The 15,834-nt window shown below is 44.1% G+C and overlaps 1 protein-coding gene across 3 annotated transcripts in view; it reads left to right on the top strand.

Moving 5' to 3' along the window:
- The window catches only part of Abcc1 (ATP binding cassette subfamily C member 1), a 128,338-nt gene that overhangs the window by 31,834 nt on the left and 80,670 nt on the right, over window positions 1–15,834 (top strand). For all 3 annotated transcript variants that reach the window (XM_055597749.1, XM_055597748.1, XM_055597751.1), the window contains exons 4-10: window positions 1,803–1,940; window positions 3,293–3,418; window positions 8,645–8,706; window positions 9,835–9,966; window positions 12,039–12,272; window positions 12,799–12,976; window positions 14,628–14,789. In XM_055597749.1, coding sequence (XP_055453724.1) covers window positions 1,803–1,940; window positions 3,293–3,418; window positions 8,645–8,706; window positions 9,835–9,966; window positions 12,039–12,272; window positions 12,799–12,976; window positions 14,628–14,789 — 1,032 coding nt within the window. The remainder of the gene's footprint in view (window positions 1–1,802; window positions 1,941–3,292; window positions 3,419–8,644; window positions 8,707–9,834; window positions 9,967–12,038; window positions 12,273–12,798; window positions 12,977–14,627; window positions 14,790–15,834) is intronic.

The following is a 15,834-nucleotide window of genomic DNA, read 5'->3' as shown; positions in this document are numbered from 1 at the left end:
CACTGTTGTGTTCACCAGTGGAGAAGCCAGGGCACAGAAAGGTTAAGCAAAGCAGGAAGCAGTGCTGGAGGATCTCACAGCTTAGCAGCCACAGATAGTATGACTTTAAGTTCATAGATACATGTGAGCAGGTATTGAGTCCCGCTGGACTCCTAGTATTGTCCTTGAGCTTGAGGTCATTTTGAGAGTGACCCTGTGGAACAGGTATCATGTTTCTCCTCTTACAGGTGATGAGATGAAGGCACTGAGTGGCTCAGGTAGCTGAGACAGGCTTGGGTCCTTGTGCTGTCATGTGTATACCTGGTACATTGTGGTTACAGAGTGATGTGCCCAAATTAATCTCTGTGCTTTGGGCAGTCCTCTGAAAAGCCCAGAAGGTTTTTAGAAAGCAGAGACCTTGGTGGCTGGAAGAGGAGGAGGAGCAAGCTCAGAGCAGACTTGGGAGAAGAGAATCAGTTTATCTAAAGGGTTGGGGCTAAAAGGAGATGTGTAGGGAAGGACAAGCTCTGAAGCAAGAATAGAGGAGGCTTAGGAGAGAGGGTTATGGACAGCCTGCCCAGTATTGGGGTCAGGGAAGACATAGTGGTACCGATGGCTATATTAATCAGGTGCCAGAGATGATGCTAACTTTTTCATGACTTATTTTCATATATTTATTTCATATTTCATATGTCATAATCTTATATTTTAGATAAGTGAATTGAAGTCCAGAGAGGTGGAGGAACTGGGTGAAGGTCACAAAGCCAGAGAATGGTAGAGCCACTGCTTTCCTGATGTCTGTGGTGGCTCTTGGCTTACTCTCTGGTTCTCCTGCTGAGCTAGAATCCTTGCAGGCACTTAGTAGGCAGTCAGTAAACATGTTTTTTCCCTGACTAAGTGTGAGATAAACTCCGTGCTCTCGCTGAGCACAAAGATATCAAATGGCTTCTCTACAAAAGACCAAAGCTGTGTGTTCTGGTATGCAGAGCTTTGAGGAGGGAGCTCTGAACTTGGATCTGGGGCTTATAAATCTAAGGAGACTTCATAGAGGAGAGGAATAATGGAACTGAAACCCAAAGGGTGAATAGGATGAAGGGGCTGAGGGCATGAGACCTTCCTGTTGAGAACAGCATGACCAACAGTACGGGAGAAATAGAGGTTTGGGCTGTGTGCCTGGAACATGGATGGAGAGGAGGGAATCATGGAGGATGTGGTAGTGTGACAGTGGGAGTTAGAGGAGCCCAGGGAACTGCAGGCTCACAGTAAGTGGGGTCTGTTCTGCTTTATTTCCTCTCAAAGATGGATATCAGTTCTAAACTGAACTTTCCTCACAACCCTGAAATGGTCTTACTAGAATCCTATTACTCAGGGACTGGGAGATGGCTCAGTCACTAAGAGCATTTGATGCACAAACATAAAGAGTTGTTCAAATCTCTAACACCCATGTAAAAAGTTGGGTATGCCACACATTAATGTGAAAAGCAGGGGCAACTTGGCCACTGGCCTAGCTCCAGGTTAAATGAGAGGCTCTGTGTCAAGATAATAAGGCAGAGTGACAGAGCAGGACACTCAGAATTGTTCTCTGCACATGTGCATCCATACAAATGTGTATTTTTGACACACACACTAACACAAATACACACATAGAATAAAAGGAAAGAAACCTTGAGAAAATTGCTACGACTCTTTAAGTAGCTGCTATAGTACTAGGGTAAGGGCCTCTCCTGGCAGTTCTTAGGCCCTTGAGTCATGCATTATCCAGCATCACTGTGGGACCCTGGGATCCTGCTTTCTCTAAACTGTTATGTATCTCTCTCTTCCAGCTGCTCGCCATCTTTTTAATTCAGCTTGAGCGAAGGAAGGGAGTCCAATCCTCCGGGATTATGCTTACTTTCTGGCTTGTAGCCCTACTGTGTGCCCTAGCCATCTTAAGATCTAAGATCATCTCTGCCTTAAAAAAGGTAATTGATGGGAGAGATGTTTATTCCATCTTGTATAGTCATGTGTTGCCAAGGGAACCACAGGATGGGGACCACATTAGGCTCTGCTGCTTTTCCAGGGACATCTCTACTCCAGCAAATCAGGTACAGACTTTGTTCTAGAGCCTTCTTTCCTGTCTGCAGGCAGATGCTAAGTTGCACTAGGCCTCTATCTGCAGTGCCTCTGTAGGCTGGCTGGGCTAGAGCTGAGCTGAGCTGGGAGCTCTGTTTGCCTAGTGGCTGTTTCTCAAAGGGCCCTAGACATGTCTCCATGTTACCTTGGTGTTACCAGCTGCAATTCTGTCAGGAAGTTGTTGGGACTGGCTTCTGTGTGCCACTCCCATAACTTTTGAAGAATATGCACTTTTGGCTAATCTGCCATTTCTTGTTGTCTGGGAACTAGAGACTGACATGAGCATGGAGGAGGGATAGAACAATTGTGGAGCACCTGTGAGAGCATAGTCTCTGTGATAATGGCAGCAGCTGGCATTAGTTGAGTTTGTGAAAGTTTTCCTAAGTGCTTCTCCAAGGACTACTTGTTTCTCATGAATAATATGAGGACTATGTGCAGTGGCTCTGATGAGGTGTCTCTACCTCAGCACTAACTGACAAATGGACAGAGACTTCTTCATTGTGGGACACTGTCCTGTGCTTTGTGGGGTATCTAGAGACACCCTGGCCTCCATACCTTGGGTGCTAGGAACACCCCTTCAAGTTAGTGACACACATCCCCAGACAATGGAATTTATTGCCTGGGTGGCAAAACCACTCTTGGTTGAAGGCCACTGTTGTGTTCACCAGTGGAGAAGCCAGGGCACAGAAAGGTTAAGTAAATGGATAAGGTTCCATAGCCAGAAGGAGCAGAGCCAGAGCTGTTCCACTCCTTCTGTGGGATGCTGTCTAGGCACAAGAAAAAGAGCCACCTTTTTTCTGTCTTATTTCAAGGGGAGAGAAAGGTGGGGATTCCCGTGGCAGGGGAGGGGGCTGTCTGCAGCCTGCTCTTTAGGCTTATCTTAATCCTTTTTACTGTTGCTGTAACCAAATCCTATTGTGAGAATGATTTAGAGAAAAGAGAGATTCTGAAGGCTGGGAGATCTGAGGTCTTGGGAAAGGCCTTCATGATGGATTCCCTGTAAATGCCCTGTGGCACCCCAGGGCCTCATGAGGATGATGCCAGCTTGTGGCTCTTTCATCTCTTACAAGTACTCACAACATCATGGGCCTCCACTACTGAACACCATTCTCTGTGACTGTGAGGATTTGGTGAGGCATCTGTATCCTGCTTTCAAGGAACATTATGGTAATCTGTGTTCCCTGCCTTTTCCCCTGCTCAGGATGCCCAAGTGGACGTGTTTCGAGACACCACATTCTATATGTACTTCACTCTTGTGCTCATCCAGCTTGTGCTGTCCTGCTTCTCAGACTCCTCACCCCTCTTCTCTGAAACTGTCCACGACCTGGTAAGTGTGACCTAGACATGTGTGTCTAGGTGAGAGAGAAATAGGTAGATCCAGCTAACACTGTTTGGACACTGGTTTTGAGCTCCATGTCACCAGTGAAGACTCACATTCCATTCTTCTAGAAGCGCATAGAAAAATCACTCTTCTCATTTACCTATGCTTGCTGTATTTCTAGCTGTGCCTGATAAGCCAGCTGGTAGCTTTTGCTTGCCATGGTAATTTTAGAAAATGTGGACAGAACCCACAGGTGAAAGCTTAGAGTCAGCAAATATCACATGAATTCCAGCTGCCCAGGCATTCTAGAAAAATGGGAAGCCTTGGCAGATTAAGGCCATGGTCTTATAGGGCAGTAGTTGTTAGGAGCTTAGGCTGGGCTCTGGTCACTTTTGTGACTTCCAGGTGCATTCTGTGAGCTACTGCTTCCTGCTGGTCTTTCTTGCCCTCTCTTTAGTCTGTCTTTATCCCTTTCTTCCTGTACTTCTCCTCTTTTTTCCTTCTTTACTCCTCCCTCCTTCTACTATATATCTTTCTAGTCTCAGGCCCTGTATTCTGTCTCCTGCCAGACAGTCTGGCCTCCTTTGGGGTTCTGATCAACCCAGTGAGGTACCATTTACTTGTAGGTAGTTTGCGCTCTAGATCAGTCCATAGGCAAATTCCTGTCATCTACTTGCTTTTGTCAATAAATTTTTATTGGAACATATTCTTGCTCATTAGTGAAAATGTACTGCATGGCTGGACATTAAAAGGCGAGCTTAAGAGGGCTGGAGAGATGGCTCAGAGGTTGAGAGCACTGGCTGCTCTTCCAGAGGTCCTGAGTTCAATTCCCAGTAACCACATGGTGGCTCATAACCATCTATAATGAAATCTGGTGCCGGTGAACATGCAGACAGAACACTGCCTAAACAAACAAAAAAACAAACAAATAAATGAATCTTTTAAAGAAAAAAGGAGAACTTAAAAGGAGAGTTAAGGAGTTGCCTGAGACTATATTCTACCCCCCCATCCCAAAAGCCTGACATTTGCTGTTTGGGTCTCTGTAGATGAAGTTTGCTGGCTCCCTGCCCTGTCTGGATCATTCTTTTAGCTTTGCTGATTTGGTACCTTGCCTTTGTACCTCCTTTCTTTTTTGCAGGGCTTCTTTCTTCATGTGAACATATAGCTTGGTCACATGAGGGGCAAGAACAGGTCATAGCTGTTCACTGGCTCCCTGCTGTTCTGGTCACTTCATATGCATGCCTCTTTCTATTTTTTCAGACAAAGAAACAGAGTCATAAGGACTTAAGTACCTTGCCCATTGTAAGTGGCAGAACAGGAATTCAGACCCAGGACTGTTCCTTCTATAGAACTCCATCACTTCTCTTGGCTATACTCCATTTGAAGACAGGTTTAATAATGGCTGAATTGGTTCCTCAGACCCAAAGGCAGAGATTGCCCTGGGATCTTGATGCCTTAGGCAGGGCTGGCATATGTGGACCCTCAGTTCCTATTAGCTGTAACAGTGTAGGGAGAACAGTGTTCAGTCTGAGGGTCATCTGAGGCCTGCTTGGGGCCTCCTGGGACATGGGGTAAGGCTTTTCTTCACTTCCCCTAAAAACAGGAAGGAAGTGAAGGGTGTGGTTCTCCTCCTGCCTGGGGGTCTGTTTCCAAACAGCCATAGCCCTAGCCAAGGAAGTTTAACTTCACTGTGGTGGGAATATATGAAAGCTTTTGCATTGATAGTGTTACCTTCAACTTGGATGTGTTTTGGGGGACTTTATGAGCTGAAAGTAGAATGCATGGGACTTAGGGAAGTTGGTGGCACTCAGAAAGACGTCACAGCCAGATGAAGGACATAACGAAGTACACTAAGTACACTAAGGAGTTTGGTACCAGGATTAGAATATGAAAAGTTCATGGGGAAAGGGCTTAGAAAACAGGTCCAGGTGTATGCTCTAACCCAGCAGGGAGAGGTTTTGAGCAGCTGTTGCCTGGCAGGTCAGCAAATTGCCAGTGTTAATAAAACACTTGGAAATGTCTCATTATTGGGTCTTGGAGTTGTTTTAACCAGTCATAGGTGTAGCAGTGTACAGTTCATTTAGCCTCTACAGTAAACCCAACAGACTGCATGTTCAGCCTCCTGCTTTATAGGTAAAAACACAGATGATAAGAGTAGAGAAGTTCAGAAATCCCTCTGCAGAGTTTTCACAGCAGGGGACAAATCTATACCTAGAGCTTGTTAGAGTATAGATTACTGCCCTCACCCCCACTTTCTTGATAGTATGGGGCAGAGCATGGCTAGAATGCTTTATTTCTAAGATATTTGCTGCTGTTGCTGCTGGGGCCACATTGGAGAACCATTTCTCAAAGCTGCCTGGCTGCTGCATACACACTTCACCTCAGTCCTTTAGTCTGAGCACCCTGGGCAGAAAACTGAATTAGACCATAGCTCTAGTTATTATTGTTATCAAATAAATCCTCCCTTGTTAGATGGAGGCTTCCAGAAACCAGCTCCCAAGTTGATAGATTTCTCTTTGTGCCCTTGCAGGGGAGCCTTGTAGCTATAACTTCAGATAATCTTAGTGTCCCTGACTGGATCCGAAGGAGGGAGGAGGCCTGGGAGTAGATGAAGCTCTAGGAGGTTGCAGAGAGAAATAGACATGTCCTGCCAATAACATGATCTTATTGTGTTTGCTGGTGGGTCTCTACTAGTGGCTAGAGTAGTTGGAGTGAGGCTTTGTCTCCATAGACTTGAGGTTTTTTTTTTTAACGATTTATTTATTTATTATTTATACAGTATTCTGCCTGCATGTGTGCATACACACTAGAAGAGGGCACCAGATCTCACTGTAGATGGTTGTGAGCTACCATGTGGTTGCTGGGAATTGAACACAGGGCCTTTGGAAGAACAGTCAGTGTTCTTAAGCTCTGAGCCATCTCTCCAGCCCGACTTGAGGGTTTTATTGAGCTGGACCTGGGCTTATGTCAGCCCCAAGAGCCATCTCTTCTCTTTATTGAAGCCAAGGCTGGAGGAACATTGGATATTATTGCTGCAAAAACTGAGCTCTCACCTCAGCAGGAGTAAGAGATGGTTTATTCTCTATCCAAATATGAGTGACCCTGGCCCAGGAACATAGTTGCTCCATGCGCCAACATATGATAAGCTTCAGAACAAACGATATTCATAAATCAAAGTACTTTTCAAGTCATTAGTGGGACCCCATCTGATGACATTTTTAGTTTTGGGGTCGGTAGAAGCTGCTGGTTTGTCGATATATTCTAAAAGGTTTAATGTGATAGTCAGAAGGCTGCTAAGTAGACACAGAGGGAATAAATAAATAAATGTCTACTAAAGGGGCCTAAAGATAGCTCAAGCAATTTGTATCTAGATCTGTACCATTCCAACTTTACACAGTCATGATAGTCAAGTAGAATCTTTAATACAGGTTTGGCTTTTTCTGGGAATTTCAGTGATGGACAGTTGTTGGAGGCCTGCAAATACACCTTCCTACTCTCCATGTCTTAAGGCATTTGGTTTGAGGAGCTACGATCAGTCATCACCTGTCTGTCTGTCTGTCATCTATCTATCTGTCTACCTATCTGTCATCTGTCTATCCATTCTCCATTCATTCATCTACTTATTTATTTATTCATTATACAAGTGCTTATTGTGAACTATGTGGTTTCTTCTTCTTCTTTTTATTATTATTATTTTAACAGCTTCATTGCAGCCTCAGAATGTTTTCCAAAACAAACTTTATTTACAAGCAGCCATCCTGCAGGACCTAGTTTACCATCTCTCGTGTATAAAGAACCTAGCTTAGTGCTTAGGGTAGCATGGTTCATGATTTAGTCTGCTCTGGGCCCTGTTCTAAATAACTATTTTGTTTTATCTCATTTAGTCACCTCCAAGGAAGTTGCCTGACATCCCATAGCTCATAAATAAAGCCAAGACTCAGTTAGACCTTCCCTCTTAAGCACTGGGACTCAGATCATCCACTGAGTCACATATAAACCCCTATTTATCATCATCATCTTTGCAAATTTGTATTTTTTATTATTTTGTGTGTGTGTGTGTGTGTGTGTGTGTGTGTGTGTGTATGTGTATGATGTGCTGGGAGACACACATGCCATGGGGTATGTTTGGAGTTCAGAGGAATTCATTGAGTCTCTTTTTACCATTGAAGTCAGATCACTAGGCTTTCAGGGAAATATCTTGTTCCTGCTGATATCTTGCTGCTGTCTCCTCTTATTACTCCCCTTTCTCCCTCTTCTGCCTTTTCCTTTTTTTCCTTCCTTCTTTATCTTTTGTAGCTTTTTAAGATTTATTTTATTTCATGTATTTGAGTGTTTTGCTTGCATCTATATATGCCCATTTTGTGTGTACCTGGTGCCTGTGGAAGTCAGAAGAGGTCAGATCCCTTGGAACTGAGGTTAGGGACAGTTGTGAGCTACCATGTGGGTGCTAGGAATGGAACCTGGCTCATCTATATGAACAACAAATAGTCCAATTCTGAAGCCCTTGATTTTTGTTCTCTTTTGAGGCTAGATTCTTTGTTCATGTTTGTAAATGTTTCTTGACACATATTAAGTGCTTAGAAAATCCATCTTCTGGGTAGATGGTTGAAGTGAAGATAATAATAGGATAGTATTAAAAGAGTCCACATAGCCATAGGGTAGTAGCTCAGTGAAGAACACTTGCATATGAAAGGTCTTGGACTTGATTGCCAGCAATGCAATGCAAAAGGATACACCTTTGTAAAGAGCTCCTGGTGCATAGTAGATGCTTAATAAAAATGTGCTTAATAAATGATGTATAAAATGGAAGTAATCAATAACACTGCCACACAAGGTTGAGGTGGGAATGTAGGAAGGGAATGTCCCTAGTACTTTGTAGAGTGCCTAACACATAGTAGGTGCTTATAAAATACTTGTTGAATGGATGAGTGAAGTGTGGCAGATGTTAACAAAAGGTCATGGGGTTGTTGTTATGATGAGATGGGTTGGTGTTGTGTTGTGCTGTGCTTGTACATAGTAGGTACTCAAGAAACATTTGTTGAGTGAAAATGGTGGGATGGGCTCTGTTTTTTTCCTGAGGCTCATGAGAGCAGTCCACGTGGGATGCAGAAGTGTGAGGATGTGGGCTGTGGTCATTTGACAGAAGAATGGTCTGTTTTGCCTAGCTCTCCCAGTGGAAAGTTAAGTTTGGATTTTCCTTCTCCTCCCTCCCCTGTGCCTTCTATCTTCTAGAATCCATGCCCAGAATCCAGCGCCTCTTTCCTTTCCAGGATCACTTTCTGGTGGATTACAGGGTAAGGTCTCCAGATGGGGTAGGTAATGGGTATGAACACAGTGGGTGAATGAATGCTTCCACACAGCTCAGCTTTCTGAAGTTTCCTCCTGTACTGTCTGCAAGTTATATCTTGAGGTAAGCAGTTAACCTCCACTTTTATGAATAAATTCACAGGCTGTGAGCACCTTTAGCTTCTGGCATAGGCTCTCAGCTGGCCTGCTCAAGGCTTGCCTTTGGGTTGAAGGGATTTGTAACTATTTATTTAATTTTTTTTTATTTTACGTGCATTAGGGTAAAGGTATCAGATCCGTTAAAGACAGTTGTGAGCTGCCATGTGGGTGCTGGGAATTGAACCTCGGTCCTTTGGAAGAGCAGTTGCCGCTCTTAACCACTGAGCCATCTCTCCAGCCCTGATTTGTAACTATTTAACGTGGTATCCTAGCGGCTTGGTCCCAGGACCCTACAGATAACACACTTTCTGACTGATGCTTCATATAAAGTAGAGTAGCAACTGTGTTTAGCCACATCTGCCTTGTATTCTGAGTGATCTCTGGATGCTGCATGACTCCTGATACAGTGTAAATAGCTGCTTTAATCTACTGCTTAAGGAATAACAAGGAAGATGTCATGTCCAATAAGAAAAAGCTTTCCCAAATTCACAGATACAGAGTAGTGACTATGCTGTTGTTGTTGTTGTGCACTTTATAGCAAAGTCATATATGTATGTCATAGGAAATACGTAAGGAAAATATACATGAGCAACATCAGGAAAACAACTGGAATTTGGTTGTTTTCTTAGGAAGATCAGAGGTTCAAGGTCATTTTTGGCTACACAGAGAGTTTGGGGCCAATCTGGGCTACATAAGGCCATGTTTGAAATAAAATAATTAAAAATAAAATTTACAAGGCAGACAAAAAATTAGAAACACCCAGATATTTCTTTCTAAACACACCATGCACCTGCCTGTTAAAATGAGGCCCATTTTGTTTCCCTAAAAGACCTAGTAGAATTAGCCATAATTAGTTAATATGCCTCATTCTCAGATTTTCTAGTCATGGCTGGACAGTGCTAACAGTTGTGTGAGGGAGGCCCCATAGCACTCTTCTTTCAATGCTCATTGTATCTCCCTTTGTGTCTTGCTCCCAGGATGATGGTGCAGGGCTACCGCCAGCCCCTGGAGAGCAGTGACCTCTGGTCACTGAATAAAGAGGACACGTCAGAAGAAGTGGTTCCTGTGCTAGTGAATAACTGGAAGAAGGAATGTGCTAAGTCAATGAAGTGAGTGTCATATTTCTGTGATCTCCCAGACAAGTTAGATTGGGCTGAGGCTGACTTGTTACCTACCTGTAGCCACTGTGGCCTGAATCTTTAAGTTTCTCCGTTCTAGGGAAACTGCATCACCTCCCTAGGCTGCAGTTCCTCATCTGTCAGATGCAGTGTAGTGGAAGTGCTTAACTGTTTGCAAGGTACATCTTTAGGTCACTGATTGATTAACTGTCCAAAAGTGTGAATGAATGGACGTGAAGGTACTCTTCAGATTGGAGGCCCTCTTTCAAGCTGGGAGTTGATTCTTTTGGTCATTGCCCTCAGCTGTGTGTACTGGGGCTTGGGTCTGCCCTCTTCAATCTATCTAACTCTTTTCTCTCTGAGCATCTGTTTGGTGTCTTGAATGTTCCCTGAATGTTTTTGCTGGGTTGAATTTTTTTTTTTTTTTTTTTTGTTGAACATGTCAAGCATGGGATTTGGCATGGAGTGCCACCTGAGGCCAAGCACTCGAGTGTACCTGCTGCTTTGGTGCTGAGTTCTGGACCTGGGTTCAGGCATTGGGACAAAGCAGGCAAGTGCTTTGTACCTTGGACTACATAGTTTTACAGTAAGGTTAGGGGAAGTGAAGGTCAGTGTGATATAGGGAATTGTTTTAGAAGATTATTCAGGTATTGCTCCTTTGAGAAAGTGACATTCAAAAACATTGTCATTCAAAGGAGGGAGTGAACCATGTACATACCCTGGGATAGGGCTTTTTAGTTGGAGGGACAACTGAAAAAGTTCCTGAGGCACCTACTAAGGCTTGAGTTAAATGAATGAGAATGGATGATGTCTTTGCAGGGACCCCAGGCTATACTAGAGAGTTACAGTGAAGAGATAGTAGGACGTCAGAGACAGATTCTGTACAGGGCAGCAGTGCTGAGAGAATTCTGCTAAATGGCAACCACTAGAGTCTTCATTTTTTAAAATTATATTTATTTATGTTTACATGTGTGGGAATGCATTTGCCATAGATCGTATGTATGGAGGTCAAGGACAACTTTTGGAGGTTGGTTCTTACACTCTACCATGTTGGTCCCAGGGATTGATCCCAGGTTGTCAGGGTGGACAGCAAGTGCCTTTACCTACTGAGCCATCTCACTGGCTCTGCTCCTATCTTTGTTTCTTAGTGCATTGTTGGCTTCTGTACTGGCTGGTTTTGTGTGTCAGCTTGATACAAGTTAGAGTCATCAGAGAGGAAGGAGCCTCAGTTGAGAAAATACTTTCATGAGATCCAGCTGTAAGTCATTTTCTTAATCAGTGATCAGTGGGGGAAGGCTCAGTCTATTGTGAGTGGTGCCATCCCTGGGCTGGTGGTCCTGAGTTCTGTAGGAAAGCAGACTGAGCAAGCCATGGGAAGCAAGCCAGTAGGCACCACTCCTCCATGGCTTTTGCATCAGCTTTTACCTCTAGGTTCCTGGCTCATTTGAGTTCCTGTCCTGACTTCCTTCAGTGATGAAAAGCAATGGAAGTGTAAGCCAAATAAACCCTTTCCTCTCCAACTTGCTTTTTGGTCATGGTGGTTTGTCATAGCAGTAGAAACCCTTATAAAGACAGCTTGTGATAATACTTTGTTCGCTTATGGTGAGGCCGTTTTGAATGATGTTTCCTGTTGGCATGAGTATCAGGTGGGTCAGTGGCTATGGAAGAAAGTTTGATAGTGTTTTTGTTTTGTTTTAAAATTAAATATAGTTACTTACTTGTTGTCACTCTGTTCCCAGGCAGATACACAAGAGAACTGGAAAGTTAGGTTCTGAAAGGTTTGTACAGACTTGTAGCTGCCTTGTTTGTGATAGCCCAAACTAGAATCAAACCAAAATGCCCATTAGGATGTAAGTAGAAATTGGAATCTGAGTAGAGGAAGCACAAACTTATTATGCTAAATGAAAAAGTGGACAGATAGTTGTTGCCTCAGTATTTGATGCCTAAAGGGACTTGAATACCAAAACTGGAGGGTATACCAGCAATGACCCAGTGTATCTAATTAAAAGAAAACCAGGGCTGGAGAGATGGCTCAGTGATTAAAATACCTCCTCTCGTTATAGGCAGCCTGTACGGATTGTGTATGCCCCTCCCAAAGATCCCAGCAAGGCCAAGGGAAGTTCCCAGTTGGATGTGAATGAGGAGGTTGAGGCACTGATTGTCAAGTCGCCCAAGAAGGACCGGAACCCCTCTCTGTTCAAAGTGTTATACAAGACCTTTGGGCCCTACTTCCTCATGAGCTTCCTCTTCAAGGCCCTTCATGACCTGATGATGTTTGCTGGCCCCGAGATCTTGAAGTAAGAACTCTTGCCTGACTGCCTGGCTCCCCTTAACTTCCTGGTCTTGCCATATGTAGGAGCAGGCTTGTTACCCCTTACCTCTATATTCTCCAGCTTTTTTTAATTACCATCCAAATTGTAGCCAGTTTGGTTGCAAGTCACAGAAGCCTCCTGAATGCAAAGTTGGGAGAATTGGCATTGTCTAGAGCAAGCATGCAGGCAGATCTCATGAATATCTACAACTGGAAACCAAGAAGGCAGCAAGGGGACCTCATCTTTCTCTCTTATCACTTTGGTCCCAGTGTGCTCTATTCGATGTGTACTCTAATTGGGAGACATGCTAGTGGGGAGACAGACCTATCGGTGTGGTGATCCCAAGGCAGATTTTCCTGTTGTAAGAGGCTGGCACCTGGCAGTCATGTCACCTCTGACAGGTCAAGTGTTGTCTGGCTTTCTCTGTCTCAAGTGAAAATCAGTATGATGAGTTGGAAGCACTTCCCCCTGCTGTGTATATCACACTCAAATTCCTGGCCTCTTCCCACAGATTGATTATCAACTTTGTGAATGACAGGGAGGCCCCCAACTGGCAGGGATACTTCTACACAGCACTGCTGTTTGTCAGTGCTTGTCTACAGACACTGGTGCTACACCAGTACTTTCACATCTGCTTCGTCAGCGGCATGCGCATCAAGACAGCCGTGGTTGGCGCTGTCTATCGAAAGGTAGGCAAGGCACCCACACCCAATCCTGTGACCTCAGAATCTAGGATGGTTGGGCTGGGGCTCCCTAGGACCTGTGTGGAGATTTCCAGCCCAGCATCCTCAGCAAGGAAAGGATGGGGGCTTTGGGGACCATGGGGCCAAAGATAGCCCCCATCAGTGTTTGTTTCTTAACAAAATGGCCTCAATGGCTGAAGTGTGGGATGTCAGTGAACCTATATGCTATCTGTGCGTAGTAGGGTTTCTTAGACAGCTTGGCTTTCTTTGATGCCAAGTTCAGAGGCTGGGGAGATGGCTAACTAGGTACAGTGCAAGCTTGACAACCTGAGTTTGAATCCCCAGAACCATGTAAGGTTGGCAAGGAAGTGCATATCTACACACTCAGCAATGAGATAGGAAGTGGAGACAGGAGAATCCTGGGATGTTCCTGATGTTTCTTGGGTACAGTAGTGATGATACCCTGTCTCAAAAAAGTTGGAAGGTTAGAAGGTCTGTCCTCCACATGTACACCATGGATGCATGTGTCTGTGTATACATACTCATACGTGTGCATATGTATGATAATAATTGTAGCTGTCCTGGACTCATGGCTGGCCTCGAGCTGAAAAGCAATCTATTATATTAAATCTTCATTCTAGTTTCACATCCTGGGTTTACCTTCACACTCGCCCTGGATTTTGTTTGAAGGTAGTATGCTTTTTGAACAGAGGAGGACAAGCTTTAATTTATTTTGTCATGCTTGAGGTACACATGATTGACAGAGACTATGCTATTGAGCTTGAGCCATAGCTGCATCTCTATTTTTGTTGTTGTTGTCCAGGTTTTTCCCATAATTTTAATTTTTATTGAAAATAGATTTTTTCATACAATATATTCTGATCAAGGTTTCCTTTTCTTCAACTCCTCCCTAATTAGCCAAATCTATACTTTCTTCTTCTTATTAGAAAACAAATAGGAAACTAAAAGGGCCCTAATGATCCTCCAGCTCCCGCATGTCCTGGCCTCTGGGACAGTACCACCACCTGGCTCCCAGGCTGGCACGAGAAATAGTCTTCCTAGTGCTTCTTACCTCTAATTACAAATTATACGCATCTGTTAGCTTGAGTACTGGTGTGTAGCCTGCAGTCCAGAAAAGTAAGACCTTGAGGTCAAGCTTGTCGTACTCAGTGGCATAGATGATCGTGTAGAACTATATTTGACAACAAATATCCTGGATAGATGTCTCCACTAGAGTCACTTGCTCCTGATGCCTCAAGACATTTTAGGTATCACAACTTAGGATAAGGGCATTTTCTGAGTAGAGGCCAGAGATTATCTTGCAGTCACTACACAGACTGACCAAACAAAGCGTTGTCTAGCTCCCAGTGTCAGGGTGCCCAGGCCAAGAACCTTCTGTTGGGATTTGTGGCCAACAGCATGGTCATACCTTTGAGTTTCTTAGAAATCCAGAATTCTAGCCTAAACACAGACCTGCTGACCCAAGAAATCACAGGGTTCTCCCCACAGGTGAATTGCCTGAATGCTGTAGTGTGCTAGAAAGTGCCTGGAACAGCTCAGGATGGAGAGGAGAAAGATAAGCAGTTACTACGGTCTAGAGACTGACCCTTTGCTTTTACCTGTAGTCTCACCTCTTCTACTCTCCTATATCCCACAGGCTCTCGTGATCACCAATTCAGCTAGAAAGTCCTCCACAGTTGGGGAGATTGTCAACCTCATGTCTGTGGACGCCCAACGCTTCATGGACTTGGCCACGTACATTAACATGATCTGGTCAGCCCCTCTGCAAGTCATCCTAGCCCTCTACCTCCTGTGGCTGGTGTGTTTTTCCTTGGTCTCTTTCTTCTGCAGGGAGGGCTTGCCTCGTCCAATCACAGAGAGGGCATGGGTGGGAAAGAATGTTTCTTTTGCTGTCATTTACATTTTATTTTCTGGTCCATTGGCCAGTTTCTAGTTATTTTATTCTTTCCTTATGTTATCAGGGTTGGCATATATGTGTTGTAACTTCTGTATGTATGTGTGTGGGCTATATGTACATGTTTTTGTGTGTGTGTGTTTTGAACCTCAGGTGTCTTCCTCAACCTCTCTGCACCTTATTTTTTGAACGAGTGTCTCTCACTAAATCTGGAGCTTGCTGATTTAGCTAGGATAGTTGGCCAGTGAGCTCCAGACTTGTCTCTGCTCTCCCTATCCCATCATTGGAATGGCAGATGAACACTGTTACACCAGCTTGCTTGCTTGCTTGCTTCCTTCCTTCCTTCCTTCCTTCCTTCCTTCCTTCCTCTCTCTCTTTCTTTCTTTCTCTCTCTTTTTCCTTCCTCCCTCCCTCTTTCCCTCCCTTCCTTCCTTCCTCTTTCTTTCTCTTTTCTTTTCCTTTTTTTTCTTTTCTTTTCTTTCTTTCTTGGGTCTCACTATGTAGTCCTTGCTGCGCTAGAACTTGCTATGTCTACCATGCTATCTTTAGACTCACAGAGATCCTCCTGCCTATGCCTGCACAGTGCTGAGATTACAGACACTATGATGGATATGTAATTAACAACCTTTTATGTCCAATTCTCTCCAATTCTCTCCCACTGAACCACCTCAAATATGAAACAAACTTATTTATTAGAACCTAAGAACACTGACTGAGAGTCTTTTAGTTGAAAGGAATAGAAATCCATCTTAGGGGCTGGAGAGATAGCTCAGCGGTTAAGAGCACTGTCTGTTCTTCCAGAGGTCCTGAGTTCAATTCCCAGCAACCACATGGTGACTCACAACCATGTGGTTGTGGGAGGGCATGGGATCTGATGCCCTCTTCTGGCATGCAGATGTACATGCAGATAGAGCGCTCATATGCATAAAAATAAATAAATCTAAAGAGA

Source organism: Psammomys obesus, unplaced genomic scaffold (assembly GCF_907164565.1).
Source record: "Psammomys obesus unplaced genomic scaffold, mPsaObe1.curated_primary_1811, whole genome shotgun sequence".
NCBI classification, from domain to species: Eukaryota; Metazoa; Chordata; class Mammalia; order Rodentia; family Muridae; genus Psammomys; species Psammomys obesus.
Note: the sequence above shows the minus strand (reverse complement) of the source record. Positions and strands in the feature narration are given on the sequence as shown.